Source organism: Rhipicephalus microplus, chromosome 9 (assembly GCF_043290135.1).
Source record: "Rhipicephalus microplus isolate Deutch F79 chromosome 9, USDA_Rmic, whole genome shotgun sequence".
NCBI classification, from domain to species: Eukaryota; Metazoa; Arthropoda; class Arachnida; order Ixodida; family Ixodidae; genus Rhipicephalus; species Rhipicephalus microplus.
Genome location: NC_134708.1, coordinates 51212875 through 51232322, shown reverse-complemented (window position 1 = coordinate 51232322; position 19448 = coordinate 51212875). Strand labels below are relative to the sequence as shown.

Below are 19448 nucleotides of genomic sequence, written 5' to 3'. Positions count from 1 at the left end.
GCTGTAGCCCAAACAGTCTAATAAGGTTTGTGTATGTCCACACAGTTTTGTTATCCTCAGTGATTACTTTCTCAATTTGTTTAGTAGCAATTTCTATTTGCCTTTCTGAATGAAAATTTTCCTGTAGTTGCTCATCTTGTCTCCTTCCCACTTTCGCTGCTCTTCCAAAACTTAGCTTGATACGTTTGTGATCACTACCCAGACTTCTGGAGCGACCGTCATCTATGTGCATTCCCCTGAGCTTATCATACATCCTATGTGACATCAGTGTGTAATCTATCGTTGACTGCAGCCTTTCTACCTCCCATAGTATTTGCCCTTCACACTTTTCGGTACTGTTGCAAACGATCAAATCATGCCTTTCACACATATCCATGATCATTTTGCCAGTTGAGTCAGTATACCCATCTATATCTTCTATGTGCGCATTCATATCTCCTAGTAATATTATATAATTCCTCAATGTCCTTTGATATACACTCCACCATTGCCTGGTTTTCCTCTCTGGCCTTTGCTCCCGTCCACAAGTATACCAAACCAAGGAGTGTCATCCTATAGTTATAGAGGCATGCCCTGCTGCGATGGTCTAGTGACTAAGGTACTCGGCTGCTGACCCGCAGGTCGCGGGATAAAATCCCAGCTGTGGTGGCTGCGTTGTCGATGGAGGCGGAAATGCTGTAGGCCTGTGTGCTCAGGTTTGTGTGCACATCAAAGAACCCTAGGTGATCGAAATTTCCAGAGCCTTCCACTACGGCGTTCCTCGCAATCATATGGCGGGCTTGGGATGTTAAACCTCACATACCAATCAATCAACTCACTGTCATTCAGTCAGCTTGGACGTACACTAACCACTACACCACACCACACTACAGAACCGTCTGAAATGAAACAGGCTTGTGTAGGCACTGATGAGTCGTTTGCACATGGCGCGAACATTCCTGCAGTTACCCCAAAGAATGGGTGCCTTACTCCACAAGGAGCAAAGAGCCCTTTTGGTGATAACTGCGCAGTTACTCTGGAAAGCTTTTCAGAGTCTCTGTGCACGTGTACACCTCTGTGGGCTCGTCTTTACCGAGATAGAACTAAGCAGCGCTGCACATGTGCCTTTTTTCTGTCAGAGTTGTATTTTGAGCTGCAAAAGACAATTGAAGTCGAATGAAAACTAACTAGCCTGACTCCTAATTAGGCCTTCATCGTGCAAAAAAACCACAATCTTTCACCTTCTCCCTGGTCCGGTGGGTCAAGCTGCATGGTAAGCTTGGAAGCTGATCTTCCCACTGTGCTCGAGTCCACTGCTTTATTCTTCGCCACTTTGCAAACTGCTGCCATTAACTCCTAGTTACCGTAAGCAATGCTGATCAGATTTATCAGAGACAAAAGCGCAAACCTTTTTGTGGTGCTTCTAGTACGGCAGAACTAAAGCATTTAAAATGATTCATCACAATCATCGGCTCACAGCAGCTTCGATAAAGCAGCGATGATGCTATTCATTTTTGGTCGAAGAAAACAAGTTCTTTGAAGCAGCAAATGCTCTGACTGGTCCATAAAACGATTGCTCGTTCCCATTCGTAACAAAACAAGTACAAGACGCTTTCGCATGTTGTACTGTAGCCCGCTTTGCAATGCTACAGCACAAGGCGCGAAAGAGTCGCATAGGCGGCCCGCACCACAAGAAACATTCAAGGACAATCGTCACAGCATAAATTTAGGAAAAATTTTATTATATTAAAACATTCTCTGGTAACATTTTCATTTTCTCGGAGCAATATAGTAGAGTGATTACATTGCTCAAGGAAAACTTCGCTCTAGTTGTTGGTTTACCCAACGTGCAACTGACAGTGAGCACTATCAAAAGTGGGGGGGCTCAGCCCCTCCAACTTTTCTCAGTGAGGGGGCTCACGCCCCCCTTGCCCCCCCCATGGTATGCATATGGACATTGTGTTTTGGATTTAAGATTTTTATTTAGAGCTAGGTACCACTTAAAGAGTTCATCAAGCAATCTTTCTTGATTGCCAAGATTGGCGTCTTGAAAATAATATTCTGACGTGTTCTGTATGGCTCAGAACAATACTGTGCTAAGTGGAGATGCATAGCGCCTATGTTCAGTTTAATACTTGGGGCTTCTAAGCTGAAACAGTCATGGTCTCAACCAAACAAGACGGAATTGCACTTGTGTTCCGGAGGTCATTAAATCTGTGCTTTATATTCTATTTATCAGCTATACTTTTTTTGTTACGATTATGTCAGATTAATGTTTTACTTGAGATAATCAAACAATGTTCAAGGTCAACGAGCTTTAATAAAGCAAAAAATTGTTTACTTATAGAATGAACATGAGATTCAGAGCAAAATATTTAGTGCCTGGAAGATCTCATTGCCAGTCCACATCAATTTGGTGCATTTGAAGCACTAAAGACAACTGGAATAATGCAACATAAATTATACTAAAATGAAAAGATCTGCATGCTCACAAGATAGATGGTGTGGCCAACAGTCAAGTATTTAAAAGCAATTGCTGATCAACCTTTTATAGTGACACATGCCACTATTTATTGAGTGGCCAAATAAATTTTACTCATCTTGTTATGAAGAACTTCAACTTTATATACATGCTAGTTCTTAAGGAATCTGTTCTAGCCTCGAAGAAGACAACTCTACTTGTCGAAACATCAGCTCGAGACAACAACCTCTGTTTAGCAATCTTTTTTTCATTTCAAATTTAAGGGTATCATATCCAAGAGGAACTGAAAGTCTTAATAACTCACTTGAAAGTCAGAATTCAGTATTTGTTACCATATTTACATCCATCTTCCTTAAACCTGCACACACAACTGCCACCCTAATGAACATCTCGCAGATATCATACTCACCACTGCTCCCAACTGTGCTTTTTTTTATGTACATACTGTCTATCGGCCATTATTTTACCAAATGAGCACGTTTCCGCATGGGAAAATCTGGAGGTAAGGTGACTCTGGCATGACAGCTGCAGCAAATGAACTAATGCCTGACAGTGCCATGTCATTTGAGGACAGACAATGCCATAGATACTTGCCAATGTCATAGAGACAATGCAAAGATACTTGAAATACAAACGTGTAATTTAGACAGGGACTTAGTAAGAAGAGGACAAGCGCTTGTCGTCTCACTGAATCCCTGTCTAACTTATGTGCTCATATCTCAAGCATCATAAATCATCACCTCGTCTAATCAGCCATTTTGACTTGCAGAGGTCTCCTGCAGTGCTCATCGCCAGCAATTGTTGGCAAAATTTGGCAGGCCCTTTAGAAAATGGCATCCCCTTTCAAGTGTCCACGGTTTTCGTGTTATTTGCATGGCAATTTTCATGCAAAGGCCGTGGGACAAAAGTGACACTTAAATGGCCTCTCCCTCGTATGTGTTCGCAAGTGATGAACGAGGTTCGTTTTCTGTGTGAAACCGTGGGGGCACAGGTGGCACTTGTATGGCCTCTCGCCGGTGTGTAAACGAACATGTGCAATGAGAGTGCTACGCACTACAAATGACCTGCTGCAGTAGCTGCACCCAAAGAGCCCAGTGTCCACATTTTCAGAGAGACGCATGTTGCTCCCTCTTCTGTCGATGGGTGGGACACGTTGTGCCTCTCTGGTAGACAGGTAGCCTACGGGACGATCAGGACCGTGCTGCTGTCTTATAATGCCTGCAGTAAAAACAAACGTATTTAGTGTAAGAACCAATACACTAAATTTTACCATGATGTCAGGCCTGGTGTCTATGCATATGTAGATAAGGCAGCTGTGAGGATCTGTCACATTGAAACACATGACAAATAATGAACTAGAGTACTTCTTTGGGCTGGTTGGTACACGTCCGTAAAGAAGGAAACAGTGCGAAGCACAGGACAGGGATGGACTTGTCTTGTCTCTGTCTTGTTGTTCTTTGGTTCAGTCCTATTGCCCCTATTCGTATGCATTTTATTTAATGGTTACCAGTCTATTATGATGAGCACTGGTGAGATTGTGCATCATATGTTAACAACGGCACACAATTGAAAAGTTGGCGGCACAGCTTTGGAAAAACAGACAAAAAGATACCACCGCTCTGCACTAAAAAAACGGGACAGGAAATGAATGCTTCTCATTCTTATGGTGTATGATGATGATTGGTCAAAAGTTCTTTAGAAATTTGGGAGAAAGGGTGGTGGGGAGAAGATGCATTGATGGCAAAGAGGGTCGTCAGCTAGTGGCTGTCTTATGCACAGAAGTAAAATTTTCTGTTTCTGTTGATTACACAGTGAAAAAAATAAATTAATGAAATTACTAATTATTTGTATATAAGCTCACATAATATAATCTTAGTTACATTTTTCACAATTCAAAGTTGTGGTGTTTAATAAGAATGAGCATGTCGATTTCAAATACTACGGCAGTACTCTCAAAAAAAGGCTTTGAAGGACAGCTGCTCTACCCGATTACTTGCATGGCAATTGCAAAAAAAAAATGACAAGGTGGCTGCTTAGCTCCTGGTTACTGCTACCAAATAGCAGGAGTACAGTTTTGCACTAGATATTATCCAATTACCCGTGTGATTGGTAATTCATTTTGATAATGTTTCAATTGACACTTACCAAGAACCCTTTTCCATGCTGGCTAACAAACAGTGTGTGTCCTACATTTGTGTCTAATTGCCCTCTCGTTTAAAAATTTATTTGACCCAAGTTAGCTAGAACAAACTATATACATGCATCAGGAAGCAAGCAATCATGCAGCTTATGTTCGAAAATATTTTAGAGCTTCCCAATGAGTTGTCTATACTAGCATATGCAAAGTGAAGCCTGGACAGGCTACTGTTGAGTCTTATTTCTTGTCCTGTGTCCTATTGTCTATAACAATCAAAATTTTAGGATCGGCACATGTTTGGCGGCTGCACCCCTGAGATGCACCCAAGCCAAGTAATCAGTTCATATCACTGACCAATTGCGACATTGATCAGCAATATGCAGTACACTTTGGGACTTTCCAAAACTGCTGAACTGTTAACAGTATAATTCAGTACAACACACTTTCCCACAACACCAGAGTAAGTACAATGTTCTATAAATTGCATACATCTTATTAGTATGCCTTAGAAATAATAGGGACACGTACAACATTGCTCTATAAGTCCACAGAAAAAGACGAAGTGTGCCCACAAAATCAGCTGCTACAAAGCCAATGATTCACTGTATGTAATGATTCATGAGACTAACAAGCAAGTTAAATGTCTCTACCTACATTGTAATTCAGCCACAATGGAATCTGCATGATTTGGCACTCACAGATGCGGATTCTGTTCTTATATACTTGAAAATTTGTCGTGACGAAAAGGATTAGTCATGTTTAAGTGCGGCAGAACTGGCGTACAATTGCTTTGCTAGGTGACCACTTCCGTGGGCATGTTGTGGAAAAAGAAAGAGCGCTTCATCTGGCAGCCTATGAATGCACACTTAGATGTACAGTGAGCATGTGGGAGGAAAGATTGTTCATTAAGGAAAGGGCTACAACAGGTAGCCCCAAGACTTGAATTGTTCTTGTTGTGGAACTCATTATTCCTGGCAGAAATGTTCTTTTTGAGGGTTCGGCAATACGTCTATGGTACGCTTCTAGGCACCGCTCAGTGCCAGTGCTCAATGTGATGGTGTGGTTCACCTAGGAATTCCTTGACACACACTGCACCCCTTTGTCTTATTGCTTGAAGTAAAAGGCAATGTGCCACAATGTGTCACATATAGTGCAGCGCACCCTTGCACCTTGCAGTGAGTGGGTGCAGTCTGACACGTGGTTGCCAGCAGGATTTTCTCTTGGAGGGTGCAAACCAGCGTTGCATCGCAGCTGGGGAAGGGGAAGAGCACTGGTATAGCTTGGGTGAGGGAAAGTGGTAGTGGGGCTTGAGGGGGGCAAGTCTTCACACGAACCAGTTTGTCCAAAAGATATTGTAACGGGGAGTATTTAATAAGTGAATGCCGGGTGGGCTAACACTGCACACAGTATGCAAGGATGCAGGACAAAAGGGCAATTCAGACACAGCCCCACAACAACATCGTCGTCTTCATTCCTTCTGCGTCATTTCTGCACCCGTGCCTGAGGTACCTTTCAATACCCGTGACATTACCCTGGGCGGCAAAGCACCGTCCCGGTGCCTGCTGTTATTAGACAGACGGGTCACTGTGATAGGGCTTTAGGCGAGACACATGCACAATGTCACTTCTGGATGAAACAGTGGAGTTCGTAGTAGGAGAAATTTCATAGGTGACAGGTGTGACTTGGCGCAGAACTCGGTAAGGCCCAACGTATTGCGATAAAAGTTTCTCGCACAGGCCAACATGATGGGATGGCAGCCACAGTAGCATGAGAGAGCCCGGAGAAAAATTGACATCCATATATCGGCTGTCGTAGAGCAACTTTTGTGCTTTCTGGGATGATGAGAACCTGGCGCGGGCTACTGTACATGCGATCAGAGCACGGGAGATGGCATCTTGTGCGTACAAAGTGGTGGACGGAAGATCATGCGCAAGCAGGGTATCGAAAGGTAGTAAGGGATCACGGCCAAAGAGAAGATAAAATGGTGAGTAGGCGGCAGTTTCATGACGGGACGAGTTGTCTGCGAAGGTTATGAATGGAAGGGCAGTGTCCCAATCGGTGTGGTCGTCAGAAACATGCATAGCAAGCATGTTTGTCAGTGTGCGGTTGAGGCGCTCAGTGAGTCCGTTGGTCTGAGGATGGTAAGAAGTCGTAAAGTTGTGCTGCGTAGCACAGGATCTAAGGAGGTCGTCAATCACACGAGACAGGAAGCAGCGGTCACGATCCGTGAGTAGGTGAGAAGGAGCGCCATGCTGAAGGATGATGTCACAGAGTAGGAAATCTGCGACAAACGTTGCGCAGCTGGTCAGTGGCGCTCGAGTAATTGGATACCGAGTGGAATAATCCGTAGCTACTGCTATTCATTTGTTTCCCATTGCCGATGTTGGGAAGGGACCTAACAAATCCAAACCCACACGATGAAACGGCTCGGCTGGGACTTCAACAGGTTGAAGGTGACCAGCAGGGAGAGACGTAGGCTTTTTTCGACGCTGGTACAGGTCACACGCTGCAACGTAGCGGCGAACGGAAGTATAAAGGCCCTTCCAGTATACCTGTCGGCGGACGCGATCATAGGTTCTGGAAAATGTCCGGCAGTTGGGGCGTTGTGAAGTTCGTGCAAGATGTCCTTGTGCAGATGACGTGGGACGAGGAGCAGAAGTTCCGCGCCATCAGGCTGTAAGTTGCAGCGGTACAAAACGTTGTTTTGAAGAAAAAATAGGCTCAGTGAAGGGTCTTTATGACCGGATTGAAGATGGTCAATCATTGATGGCAGCGATGGATCTCGGCGTTGTTCATCGGCTATTTGCAAAAAATCTGTTATGGCTAGGATGTTGGTATCAGCTTCTAACTCAGAGGAGTCAGGTGGATCAACAGGTTGTCGAGATAAGCAGTCGGCATCGCTGTGAAGCTTGCCAGACTTGTACACTACAAAGAACGTGTACTCCTGCAATCGCAATGCCCATCTCCCGAGTCTTCCTGTAGGATCCTTAAGGGTTGACAGTCAGCAGAGCGCATGGTGGTCTGTGATGATTGCGAACATGCGTCCATATAGGTACGGACGAAATTTTGCGATAGCCCAGATGAGAGCCAGGCACTCTTGCTCCGTAATTGAATAGTTCTTTTCCGACTGAGAAAGTAGGCAGCTGGCGTACGCTATGACACGATTTGTGCCGTTCTGCATTTACGCAAGTATTGCCCCTATGCCATGGCCACTTGCGTCGGTGCATAGCTCAGTTCGAGCGGCTGGGTCAAAATGAGCCAACACAGGTGGTGATGTGAGCGCAGAAATCAATGACGCAAAGGAATGGTCTTGGTCTTGACGCCAAGAAAAAGCCACGTTTTTTTTTGTAAGAAGATTCGTGAGGGGCCGAGCAATTTTCGTGAAGTTGCTGACAAAACTGTGGAAATACGAACAGAGTCCCAAAAAGCTTCGGACTTCTTGCGTGGAACGTGGAACCGGAAACTCGCGCACCACGCGGACTTTATCAGGGTCGGGTCGTACACCAGCAGCGTCAACAAGGTGGCCAAGTAGCTTTATCTGACGGCGCCCAAATGTGCACTTAGACGCGTTAAGCTGGAGGCCAGCACAGCGAAAAACGTCAAGGATGGCCGACAGGCGTAGAAGATAGCTTTCGAAGGTTGGCGAGAAAACGATGACATCGTCTAGATAGCACAGGCACGTCGACCATTTAAAGCCGCGAAGGAGGGAGTCCATCATGCGTTCAAAAGTTGCTGGTGCATTGCACATCCCAAAAGACATGACTTTAAATTGATAAAGCCCGTCGGATGTTATGAATGCAGTCTTCTCGCGGTCGCGGTCATCGACTGAAATTTGCCAATATCCAGATGGTCGGTCTAGGGAAGAGAAATACTTGACACCATGAAGGCAGTCCAGTGCATCATCAATTCTAGGTAGAGCATAGACATCCTTTTTTGTTATTCGATTGAGATGGCGATAGTCGACGCAGAACCACCAGGTGTTGTCCTTCTTTTTAACCAGCACAACAGGTGATGCCTAAAGATTGTTTGAGGGTTATATGACGTCTTTGTTGAGCATTTTCTCCACCTCATTCTGGATTATTTGGCGCTCTGAATGAGACACACGGTAAGGACGCTTATGGAGGGGACTGGCGTCGCCAGTGTCGATACGGTGGGTTACGACGCTCATGCGGCCCAAGGAGCGGTCATCGATATAAAAGATGTCGAGGTAAGAAAATAGAAGACCACGGAGTGCTTCAACTTGGGATGATGACAGGTCGTTTGATATCATTTTGTCTAGGAAAGCTCTATTCTGTGCGGCTGCGACAGGTTCGGCTACGATCTTGATGTCAGGAGTAAGAGATGAAATTGTACATTGCTCCAAAGTGGAGAGTTCTGCTAAGGCAATACCTTGAGGAATGACCTGGGTCGACATGGAGAAGTTGAGGGCAGGAAGAAGCATCTTGCTGTCGCTAATCCTCACTATAGTATGAGGAAGTATGATGTTGCGAGAAAAGGTCAGGTCAATTAGTGGAGCTGCCAAGTAGTCGCCATCAGGAACAGATGGGAACGGCAACATAGAAAGGTACACAGCGGCCTGAGGCGGTAATCGTAGACACTCCACAGACCGTAGCCGAGTGCGAGCTGCAGGAGGGGCATCAGAGTACAAAGGTAGCTCTAGCTGTAAAGTGCAGGTTGAACAATCAATGAGGGCTGAATTTGCGGTCAGGAAGTCAATGCCGAGAATCACGTCGTGTGGGCAAGCGTTCTAGAAGAGCGAAGAGGACTGAAGTGTGAAGGTTGGCAACAGTGACACAGACTGTGCACATACCAAGAACTGATGTTCGGCTGCCGTCGGCTACTCGCACAGTCGAAGACATGGCAGGGGTAAGAACTGCCCAGAATACGCCGGCGACGGGGAGCTACGGCGTTGATAGGAGCGGGGCTGGCGACCTTGAGGCGACGGCGAGCGACTGGACCGGGTTCTCTCGGCGACATCGGCGTAGGATGGTTCGGAGCGTTGTGTAGAACGTCTAGGTGAAAGGTCCTGAAGGTGGTCATCGGCAAAACGAGGTGGCGAATACTGCCCACGATCCTGTCGGTGGTTGTCTGGAAAACGTTGCCAGAAAGGCCATCTGTTACGGCAGTGGCGAGAAATGTGGCCAACGCAATGGCAAGAGAAGCATATCGGTCAATCATCTTGTGTGTGCCACTCGGATGGATTTTGGTAGCATGATGAGAACCGCGGAACCGACATGGCAGCCCCAACAAGTGGGGCGGCGTGGTAGTGAGCGTTAGGATTTATGGGCTACGGTGTGTGGCTGGAGTTTGGGGGAACTAAGACGCCCATGTTGGCAAACTCTTGTCGCACAACAGCCTGAATAAGAGATATTGGGACCGAGTTGTCAGACACAGGGGGCTGATAAGCTGAAGGAACCAAGGCTTTCAGCTCCTGGCGGACAATTCTTGTGATGTTTGGAGGATTCACGAATGGCTGTGACGCCACAGGATCCTCGCATGAAAAAGTCGCAGCGGTGTTCGGGAGTCTGGAAAAACGTTGAGTAATTCTCCTGCTTTTGGCTTGTTCGAACTGCCAACATTCACTGACAATTGAGTCAATGGTGGTACAGTTCTTGCATACCAGAATGTTTAAGGCATTGTCGGCTATGCCTTTCAACACATTGCTGACCTTGTCTAGTTCGGTCATGTCTTTGTCGGCCTTCCGACACATGGCGAGCGTGTCTTGGACATAGGTGACGTACGACTCGGTGGAAGATTGAACTCGTGACGGGAGTTCCTGCCTGGCTGCCATTTGTCGAGCAACTGACCAGCCGAACAAGTCATGGAGCTTCTGCTTGCACACGTCCCAACTCGTCAGGTCTTCCTCGTGCGTTTCCTACCAGCCGCGTGCAGTGCCTCGCAGGTAAAAGATGATGTTGGCCAGCATAAGCGTCTCATCCCACCTGTATTGCTTCCTGACGCGCTCGTATAAGGTGAGCCACTCGTCAACGTCAGTTGTGTCTGTGCCGCAAAATGTACCTGGATCGAGAAGATGGGAAGGGATCACTGGTGACGGAGCAGGCGTAGACTGAACGGACGGCGCACTGCCTTCAGGCATCGTGGCTGGACGAAGCTGACGTCCGCTACGAAGATCCAGAGTCGGAATGTTACCCCGCACCTCCACCAAAAATATGTAACGGGGAGTATTTAATAAGTGAACACTAGGTGGGCTAACACTGCACACAGTATGCAAGGATGCAGGACACAGCCCCACAACAACATCGCCGTCTTCATTCCTTCTGCGTCATTTCTGCACCCATGCCCGAGGTACCTTTCTATACCCGTGACAATATAATCATTGAAAAATAAGCATGCATATCCTGGATGTAACAACCTGTGACGATAAAAGGTGGAGGGTATAAACCGCTCTGTGGCATAAACTAACTTTAAAAATGAGATTTGTGACAAAACGTCAAATGTAATTGTACTCTTTATTTGTAAAACTGTAAACTTATAGTCGCAAACAGTTTCTATGTAAATGTTCTCTTACAGCTTGTCATGTTGAGATTGCAAGTAACAAAGTTATTAGCAAAGCACTTTTTTTCTGTACAGTTATTCTATATTACTGTTTTAAAGATTTATACTTTTTTGGCTACTTCAGCGACACCAACCTTCGATAAAATGAAGGCACACTTATTTTATAAGACTGTGGTTCTGGCACAAAATATTTGGTGTCCCACAGGTGACATGTGGTTCACATGAATTAAGTGCATTCTGAAGAAATAATATAACTGGTAGAAGAAAATGGAAATATCTACATGCTTGTGTAAAATGAAAAAGTAGATCATATTGTGTGAACATGTCACTGTGATGTTTGTCAAAACATAGTCATCCTTCTTAAATGTGAATTTTTAGATGTCGATAACTCTACTGACACATATACAGTTGAAACTCGATTGAACGAAACCTTATTGTACGAACAAATTCACATTCCCTGCACAGATGCCCATATGCTATTTTTCTTTCCGGTCTAACGAGGTTCCCAATTTAACCAAATAATCTGCAGGTCCCCTCAATTTCATTGAACCAAGTTTTAACTGTACAGCCTTTCAAGCTAATGCAGAATACTGTAATGTGAAAGTCCCATGACTTCTGTACCGAGGCAGAATGGCACCAAGCACAAATATTCTATAAATTTAGGTTCAGTAACTGGATAGACAAACCATTAAAAATCACCGCACGGGATACGGGAGAAGTTTACATAAACATTGAGAAAGCTGTTCAACACCATTTGAGCAGTTCTGTCAATCAGGTTTCTTGTATGTAAATTGTCTGTTTCATTGCCAGATAGAAGTTTGCACGCATCTCACAAAGTATACTATTAGTTTGCTAGTCTCACACAGCGAATGGAAGAAAAAAATCATCAGCTCTAACAAAACAAGCAGTGATAGTAATGAGGGAGCTTTGATTCTGCGAAGTCTTCATTCCATGTTAAAAAAATCATGAGTGCAGTGGTATAACTGTGCATTGAAGGATGGCAGAACTCCAAAAAATGAAGTCGGCGACAAGCAGACAGGCACAAAGAATGCTTTTATACCAGACAACCAGCAGTCCCCACTGCATACCACGAAGTCTTATGCAAGCTCCCCCCTGCGACTAGCAACACATATATAGTACATATTTTGCTGAATGTGCAAAAGTCAAACTTCGTCTCCTTTTAAAACAATGAAGAAAAAGAAATGATAGATGCATTTGCACTAGTAATTCACACTTCTACAAGACTAGGAAAGCCACTCATACCAGAGATGAACCTTTGTAAGCCAGAAAACAAGCTTAATTGATAGATGGGTTCTGCAACCTTTAAGGTGCTCACACCAGCTCACCGTGGCACTGTGGATACTGCATCCACACTAGTCAAAATTTTTATCAGTGGAGACAGAGTACACTGTATTATAAAGAAAAAACTTTTACTTACACATGTTATAAGGGCTTTCATGGAGCCAAGAGATATGTTGAAATCTTTGATGCCACAGTGGTTTTATCAGTGCTAGAGTTTAGGTATGAAACCCAAGTAACTGAGGCTTTGTCTAATGCTATTGCTTTTAGCTTTAATCTTGTCACCTTAATACTCATAAATTCAAATAACACATCAACATAAACAGACTTAGCACACCTCTTCAGCATCTCTTCGAACATGTGTAAGCACTATCCACTACTTTTGATACATGTGACAGAGGTGTAGTAAATTATGACAGAGAAGGGCAGCTGCTGTGCAAATACCTTCAACGTTTAATGCCAACAAATGTCGGGTACATGTGGCCAGCCCCTCAAGGAGTAGCAGCCACTTTCAAGTGTTTGCGGCGCTCATGGTACTTGCACTGCAACTTGCGTGCAAAGGCCATAGGACAAAAACGGCACTGGTACGGTCTCTCCCCCGTGTGCGTTCGCACGTGGTGCACGAGGTTGGCCTTCTGCGTGAAGGATCGAGGGCAAAAGTGGCACTGAAACGGCCTCTCGCCAGTGTGTATGCGAAGGTGAATGTTCAGGTTGCCACGCGTAGCAAAAAGCTTGTTGCAGTAGCCACAGGCGTGAGGCTCGTGGTTGACATTTTCGGCGGCACTTCCTGTGTTCTCAGCGAGCGAACAGTGTCGTCCCGCTTGTAAGACAGACGAGTTGTTTGGGCACTGATTGGCACCCCGCTGCCATCTGGTGGGTCCTGCAAAGTGGATGAACCAATTGAACGCCAGAGCTACAATCGGTGACGAGATAGCACCATATCGGACAAGGAAGAAAGTGGAGGAAGGACCAACTCAGTTTGCGACAATTATGAAAACATTGCTACATTGAAACTGAATCGAGACTTTGTTCTTGATACAACAGCAGATAACTGGTTTATGTTGATCACCAATTCCCATCATTCACACACATACGGTGTCGCCCTCCAACGTTATCAATAATTATACCATTGTCATGCAGCGCAAGTTGAGATCAGCCATCCTTACCTAATGCTTATTAGTAGTGGTAGCATGCGGATAAACACTGCAGGCAATTTTCACAAACTTTAGAGGGAGGGAAAGGGGAGGTTATGCTTAGGTGTGCTCACACATGTAACTCTTTGTAGTGCATCAAATATTGACGGAAATGAACGTGACAAGATGGAGCACATTCTAACAACTTTCAGCGCATTGCTGTCTAAAAAAGATTTCTATTCGTCTTAGAGTAATTTTCCACTAGGCAGCCTAAGTAGCCAAAATCAGCTGTATGTATATTACCTTTCACATTTGTTTTCCAGTTTGATCATGTTACCTCATAGCATCAGTCTATAAACTGTCCGCTTTCTTTCTTATCATATAGCTACCTCTTTTTTGACAGAGGAAAGAGGCTCAACATTTATTGGCTGTTGAACGTCTCAGCAACAATGGAAATGTGAATTTATTAGCGAAGCCCTACAAATCAGTAGTATGCATTGCATTCCAAACAAAATGAAGCGACACACTGGTCGTATTCGCTGCTATTGTGATGCGGCACACTTGCAAGAGCAATCGCGCACTACATTTTAACGCAACCAGTATTAAGCTGTCTGGCTTGAGTTATACTGGAACGTTCACTCAAATGTGAAAGGTTTGTAAAATATGTATAGCAGCCCTGAAAACCAATGATCTGTTCCTGGTAATTCAGGCATATGCAGAGTAGAAGTGGGAGATAGTGTAGTATGTCAAACAAATGCAAACGTACACACTACAGCCATTTAACAGAGTGAAAGTTTTATTTGCCCGTATACTTTACATAGGAACTAGTTTGAAAACAAACCCACAACATACAAAGAAAATGTTACATTACGTATTTTAAGATAATAAATAAGGAATTCTGCAGCACTTTTCATTATTAAAAATGAAAGTAGGAGACAGACATTGTAAAAATTGTGATAAAGAATGATCTCGGTTGCTCATACGTGCCTATAAACACAGCACAAAACAAACAAAAAATAAACAGCTGTCATGGTTCTAAACATAAATATCTGTTGGACTTTGATATCAAGTTAAAAAACCTTATTTGTATAACATAAATGGGAACCAATTAAATGGAACCTTTCTTTGGTATTGACAAAGAATACTATCTTTGTTCAGCACCTTTTAGCAAGTATAGATTGCATGACAGCTACACATTTTCACCAAAACACACCATGCCCAAAGTAAACTTTTGGCTCTCCAGCACATCTAGACACCGAACACGAGCCACAATTTATCTCGTACATTATGCACTGAACCGAATTCGTCTTGCACGAGCATATTCTTAACACACTTGTTAGAAAATATTCTCGTGTTCGATTACCACACTATATTAATGTATGAATGCCACATGGCTTCGCAATTAGCAGAGCACTTGCATTCCAAGTTATTCTTTTTACATTCCTCCATTTGTTCCTCGATCGTATGCTTCTCAAGAAATTTGCATAGTATTCCTCAGCACTCGCTGGCTTTACGTAACGCTGCTCCGCCTCATGTTTACGAACAGTAAGCGCTCGCATTCTAAACAATGCTTTACTGCACATCAAGAAACTTTCTGTTCTACTAGGCACTTTTTCAATAAAAGACATGCTTTTTGCTACATATACTGCAAACTGTACTACCCTGGTTAGCAGCGCATCAACGACTAGTTCACTGTACAGTTCCTCTCGATATGAGCAGCACCAGAGCGGCACCAACAAGAAACATTGGTGAACTCAACATGCTAATTGGTTATTTGTTAAACCAATCTGGCATTTGCCAATATCACCGTCTAGGCTTGAGGTCCCTTCTACCTTAAGTATTACATCAACCATGAACGTGCCTATACTGGACATGACTTCACAAGATAACTGCTAATAGCTGCGAAGTGAACAATAGAGTCGGAAAAGATATTTTGTTGAACTGGGCTTACCATGGCCAATCAGAAATCCAGGCCCTCACTTTTCACGAGCCATACTGCAAGGCCAAAGCCACAGGCAACAGAGTTGGGGCATTGAAAATGTCAAAAAACAGTTCATTAAGAAGTTTTCTGAATATTAGCAGTGTAAATTTACATAGCCTAAAATTACGGTATTCCAAGTGTTACTTGCTGAAACGACCTGGGGCTGCACTCTTTCCAAGTATTCGCTGATGTTACTTCATGATAAACCACTGATCCCATTCACTCATCTGCACTAGCCCTCGCACACGGATTAAAAGTCTGCTAAGTCTCTGTGACAGTACTCGCCGGTGTGCGTGACCACCAATACAACAGCCCTGACCGTCAGAGTCAGTCTGTTAAACCCCTGTACTCCTCCACACTTTGGCACATAAAAACACCACATACATTTCACTTAGTGCTCTCGCTACAGCTGTTAGTGTGCGTGCCCATGTGAGTCGCAAGGTTTATCTTCTGCTTGAAGGTAATGTGGCAGAGGTGGCACTGGAATGGTCTTTCGCCGGTGTGGATGCGGAGATGTGTCACCAGGTTGCCCTTCTGCATGAAGGCTTTGCCGCAGACGTGGCACTTGTGCGGGCGCTCGCCTGTGTGTATTCTCTCGTGGTTCTTCATGTTGGTACGATATTTGGTTGTGTATGCACACACGAGGCACTGCCACACTCGACCTCCCGTGTGCACGTCTAGAAGAGATCGTGGCCGGCCGGGACGACGGTGCGAAGCGGCGGAGTCTGCAAAGATCGAAATTGCATGTTCTTGATAAAAAACAAAAAAGGAGGCAAGCGAGAGAAGGGATGGAGAGGTCAGCCACTATATGTTGCAGTCAGGGTTCTCCTCACAGTGGGCAGCGGTAGAAATACTGCCCAATACTATACTGATGATGATGATGACTACACTTCACCATCCATCGCTTCAATTCACCGCTCACCACTTCAACTGAACTTTTCGAATATGCTCCTAAATAACCAATAGGTAGCAAACATACGCAAGCAGCACCTCTGAACTATACCGACCGCCACCCGGTTGTGTAAAAAGTAATCTGTACATGTGGCTCATGATTTCAGAGATCGTCAAAACCTGTGCAAGCACTTATGTGCGATGATCCCCATTTCCATTTTCCGCGTGCTAACCTCAGATTCAGCACTAATGCATGCCTCCAAATTGTGCGACCAGAAATAGAATGTGAACACTTGCAGCAAAGAATAGGCTGGTTGCAAACCCGAAATTGTTAAACTTAGCCCCTTGTTTCATGATGTATACTACCCCCAGAAATTTTAGGGGAGAACCCTGGTTGCAGCTGTAGGATCAGCAAAGAAATAAGCCGGTGGCAACATGGAAATAAGATCATTAAAGAGAACTTGCACATATTAATCGGAATAAGCAGCACTCTTACAGCACGCCACACAATTCACATGTTGGTAACAACAGCAGTAGAACATTGAGGTGATAACTTAGACCAGGTTTTTGTTTTTTATTCCATTTATTGGAAAGCATTCAGTGTGATCAACTCCTCCTGTCTGCACACTGTAGAGAGAAAGCAACCATAAATGATGGAGCCAGTTTCCCCCACAGCCATAGAGGTCAAAAGCTAGGCTTGTGCAGCGCACGCACAAGGAGCTTTGTTATGGTCGGGCAAGTTGGCAAAACTCACTCACCCAACTATAATGGAGTAGCATAACAACAGTGCGAGTAAAAAGTAATATTGCTACCACAAGACTGTGTTCACTGAATGAGGCTATCATTTCACAACCGTCACGTAGCAGTGAACAAGTCAACAAAGGCGACACAAATAGAAAGGTCCAATCACTGGTTTACAGGTGCAGACATTATTCAGAAGGATCAGAATGAATTAGCATAAAAAAAGTGGGCTCGCAGAAAATGTCGCCATTTAATTGTGGAAGGATAAAATAAATGGCTCATTATCAGTGAATAATCGAAGCAAATTTGCAAGCTTGAACATTCTTTACTGGTGATGATCACATAAAAACCTCGTCAAAGCAAGTGCATTGAAAGTTATACTGGATTCCAATAGACAAACACTGATAACAGGTGCATTTGAAAGCCTATGCTTTTCCTTTATATCGGTGATTACTGGTCAGCATCAGACTTTACTAGTGCAGTGAGACCTAATCTCAAAGGCAGCCCAGGTGCTCCTGTCCATCGATGCAAGTATAGTCGATATTTATGAAAAGGCACTTAGCAGCGTTAGATCTCAGTTTTGATTGCAAAGTGAACCACCACAGAGGCACAGCAGATCATTAGTACATATGATCATCAATGCTGAGCTTCGAGAGCATGTCATCACCAGTGCTCTGTCACAGCCAAGTGAAGTGCTAAATAGTCAGATGTAATTTGTCAATAGCGAGTCATTTCCAGGCACTAGCTATCCATACACTGCAAACGCTTGCAAACAGCTCCCAGAATACAATTTAATTTACCATGCAAGTTTTTTACGAAGAGTTCGAAGAGAGCAATGGTGGCAACAGTGAATATGTGATTGTAACAGGAGTGTTTACATTGCACAAAGCCTAGATGCAGTGCAAACTGACGTAATTGTCACTAAAAAATGGTAAGTTCCATCTACTGCCACACAATAATATTTCCCTACACTCAGTCTTGTAGCTTTCACATAACATGAAAAAAATAATTGGGTTAAAGCAGTGTTTATCACCTTGAGCAAAATAGAAATTTCTGCACATTGGTAGAAGTTCACCGTAAAACAGCGCGCACACATGAATATGAAGAAGAAAGAAACCCATGACTCGAGCTTTGACTATCAACTAAAACTTTCATTTGACACAGCAGCTTATATCAATAAAGTAGATCAATGCATGATGCAACATTTGCGTATCTGGGCTACAAATTAGTGATAGTATATGCCCATTCAGCAATAAGTTTTATGAAGCACTTCACTTCAAAAAGGAAGGAAAGGAGTGTGTCAGCTGGGTCTTGCTTAATTTTCTTTAAAAAAGAGATTAGGCATTTAGATGGCACTTAGGTTGTGGATTATTATGTCCTCGCTGAAATTGCACGTATCGTTCCTAGTTTGTAGCCTATATATGCTTATGTTGCATCAGGTGATGATCTGCTTAATGGATATATGCTGCAGTATTAAAGAAAAAAGTGTCACTGCAGTATTAAAGAAAAAAATGTCACTCGTGTGTAGTTTCTTTTTTTTTTTTGTCTTCATGCATGTGCACAGTTTTATTATAAAAACTTAACTCGCCACACAAGTTCAAAATGACTACCAGCTTCAAACAAAATTTCTATACAAGTGGTTCCTATTATTTATGCGCCATTGAGGTGTCACTCGAAGGGCTTTGTTTCGATATACTTTTTCAATTGTACACAAACCTGCACGTCTCTTTTGCTGCACTTGACATCACAGCAAGGGAAGGTGAGCAAACGCATGTGCAAGACTCATCATTAGAAATTGTGACCGGTTTTTTAAACAGTATTCAAATGATTGGATGAAATCGCAATTCGACTCCGGGGAGCGTGACTCGTCACACTTCCCGTGTCGCTGCTCCAGTCTATGCGAAGCAATTTGTGAAACGACGAAAGCCAGTTGAGATCCGCGGGCAGCAACACCAAAATCCTAGCTTGTAGTGTGAATTCTCTCCTGTCGTGTGAATGCTGGTTGCGCAGGGATACAAATGACGCCACATGTCAAGTGACTGATCCTTCCGCGATCACGTCTGTCATGTGAATACAGCTTTAAAAAGCAGTGGTTGCCCCTTTTGTATGCTTGCGGAGTTCATGGTATCTTCGTTGCAACTTGCGCACAAATGCCATCGGATAATAGCGGAACTGGAAAGATTTCTCCCCCGTGTGGGTTCGCACGTGATGCACGAGGGTCACTTTTTGCGTAAAGGAGCGAGGGCACAGGTGGCACTGGAACGGTCTCTCGCCAGTGTGAATGCGCAG

The 19448-nt window shown here is 44.1% G+C and overlaps 1 protein-coding gene across 1 annotated transcript in view; it reads right to left on the bottom strand.

The window, feature by feature from the left end:
- LOC119165043 (uncharacterized) overlaps positions 1 to 19448 on the bottom strand; it is a 47085-nt gene that overhangs the window by 16690 nt on the left and 10947 nt on the right. The window contains exons 2-6 of the mRNA XM_075874460.1: positions 15917 to 16252; positions 15527 to 15541; positions 12923 to 13293; positions 8988 to 9258; positions 3544 to 3679 (exon numbers count right to left, since the gene is read on the bottom strand). Of these exons, the coding sequence (XP_075730575.1) occupies positions 3544 to 3679; positions 8988 to 9258; positions 12923 to 13293; positions 15527 to 15541; positions 15917 to 16136 (1013 nt within the window). The 5' untranslated portion in view covers positions 16137 to 16252. The remainder of the gene's footprint in view (positions 1 to 3543; positions 3680 to 8987; positions 9259 to 12922; positions 13294 to 15526; positions 15542 to 15916; positions 16253 to 19448) is intronic.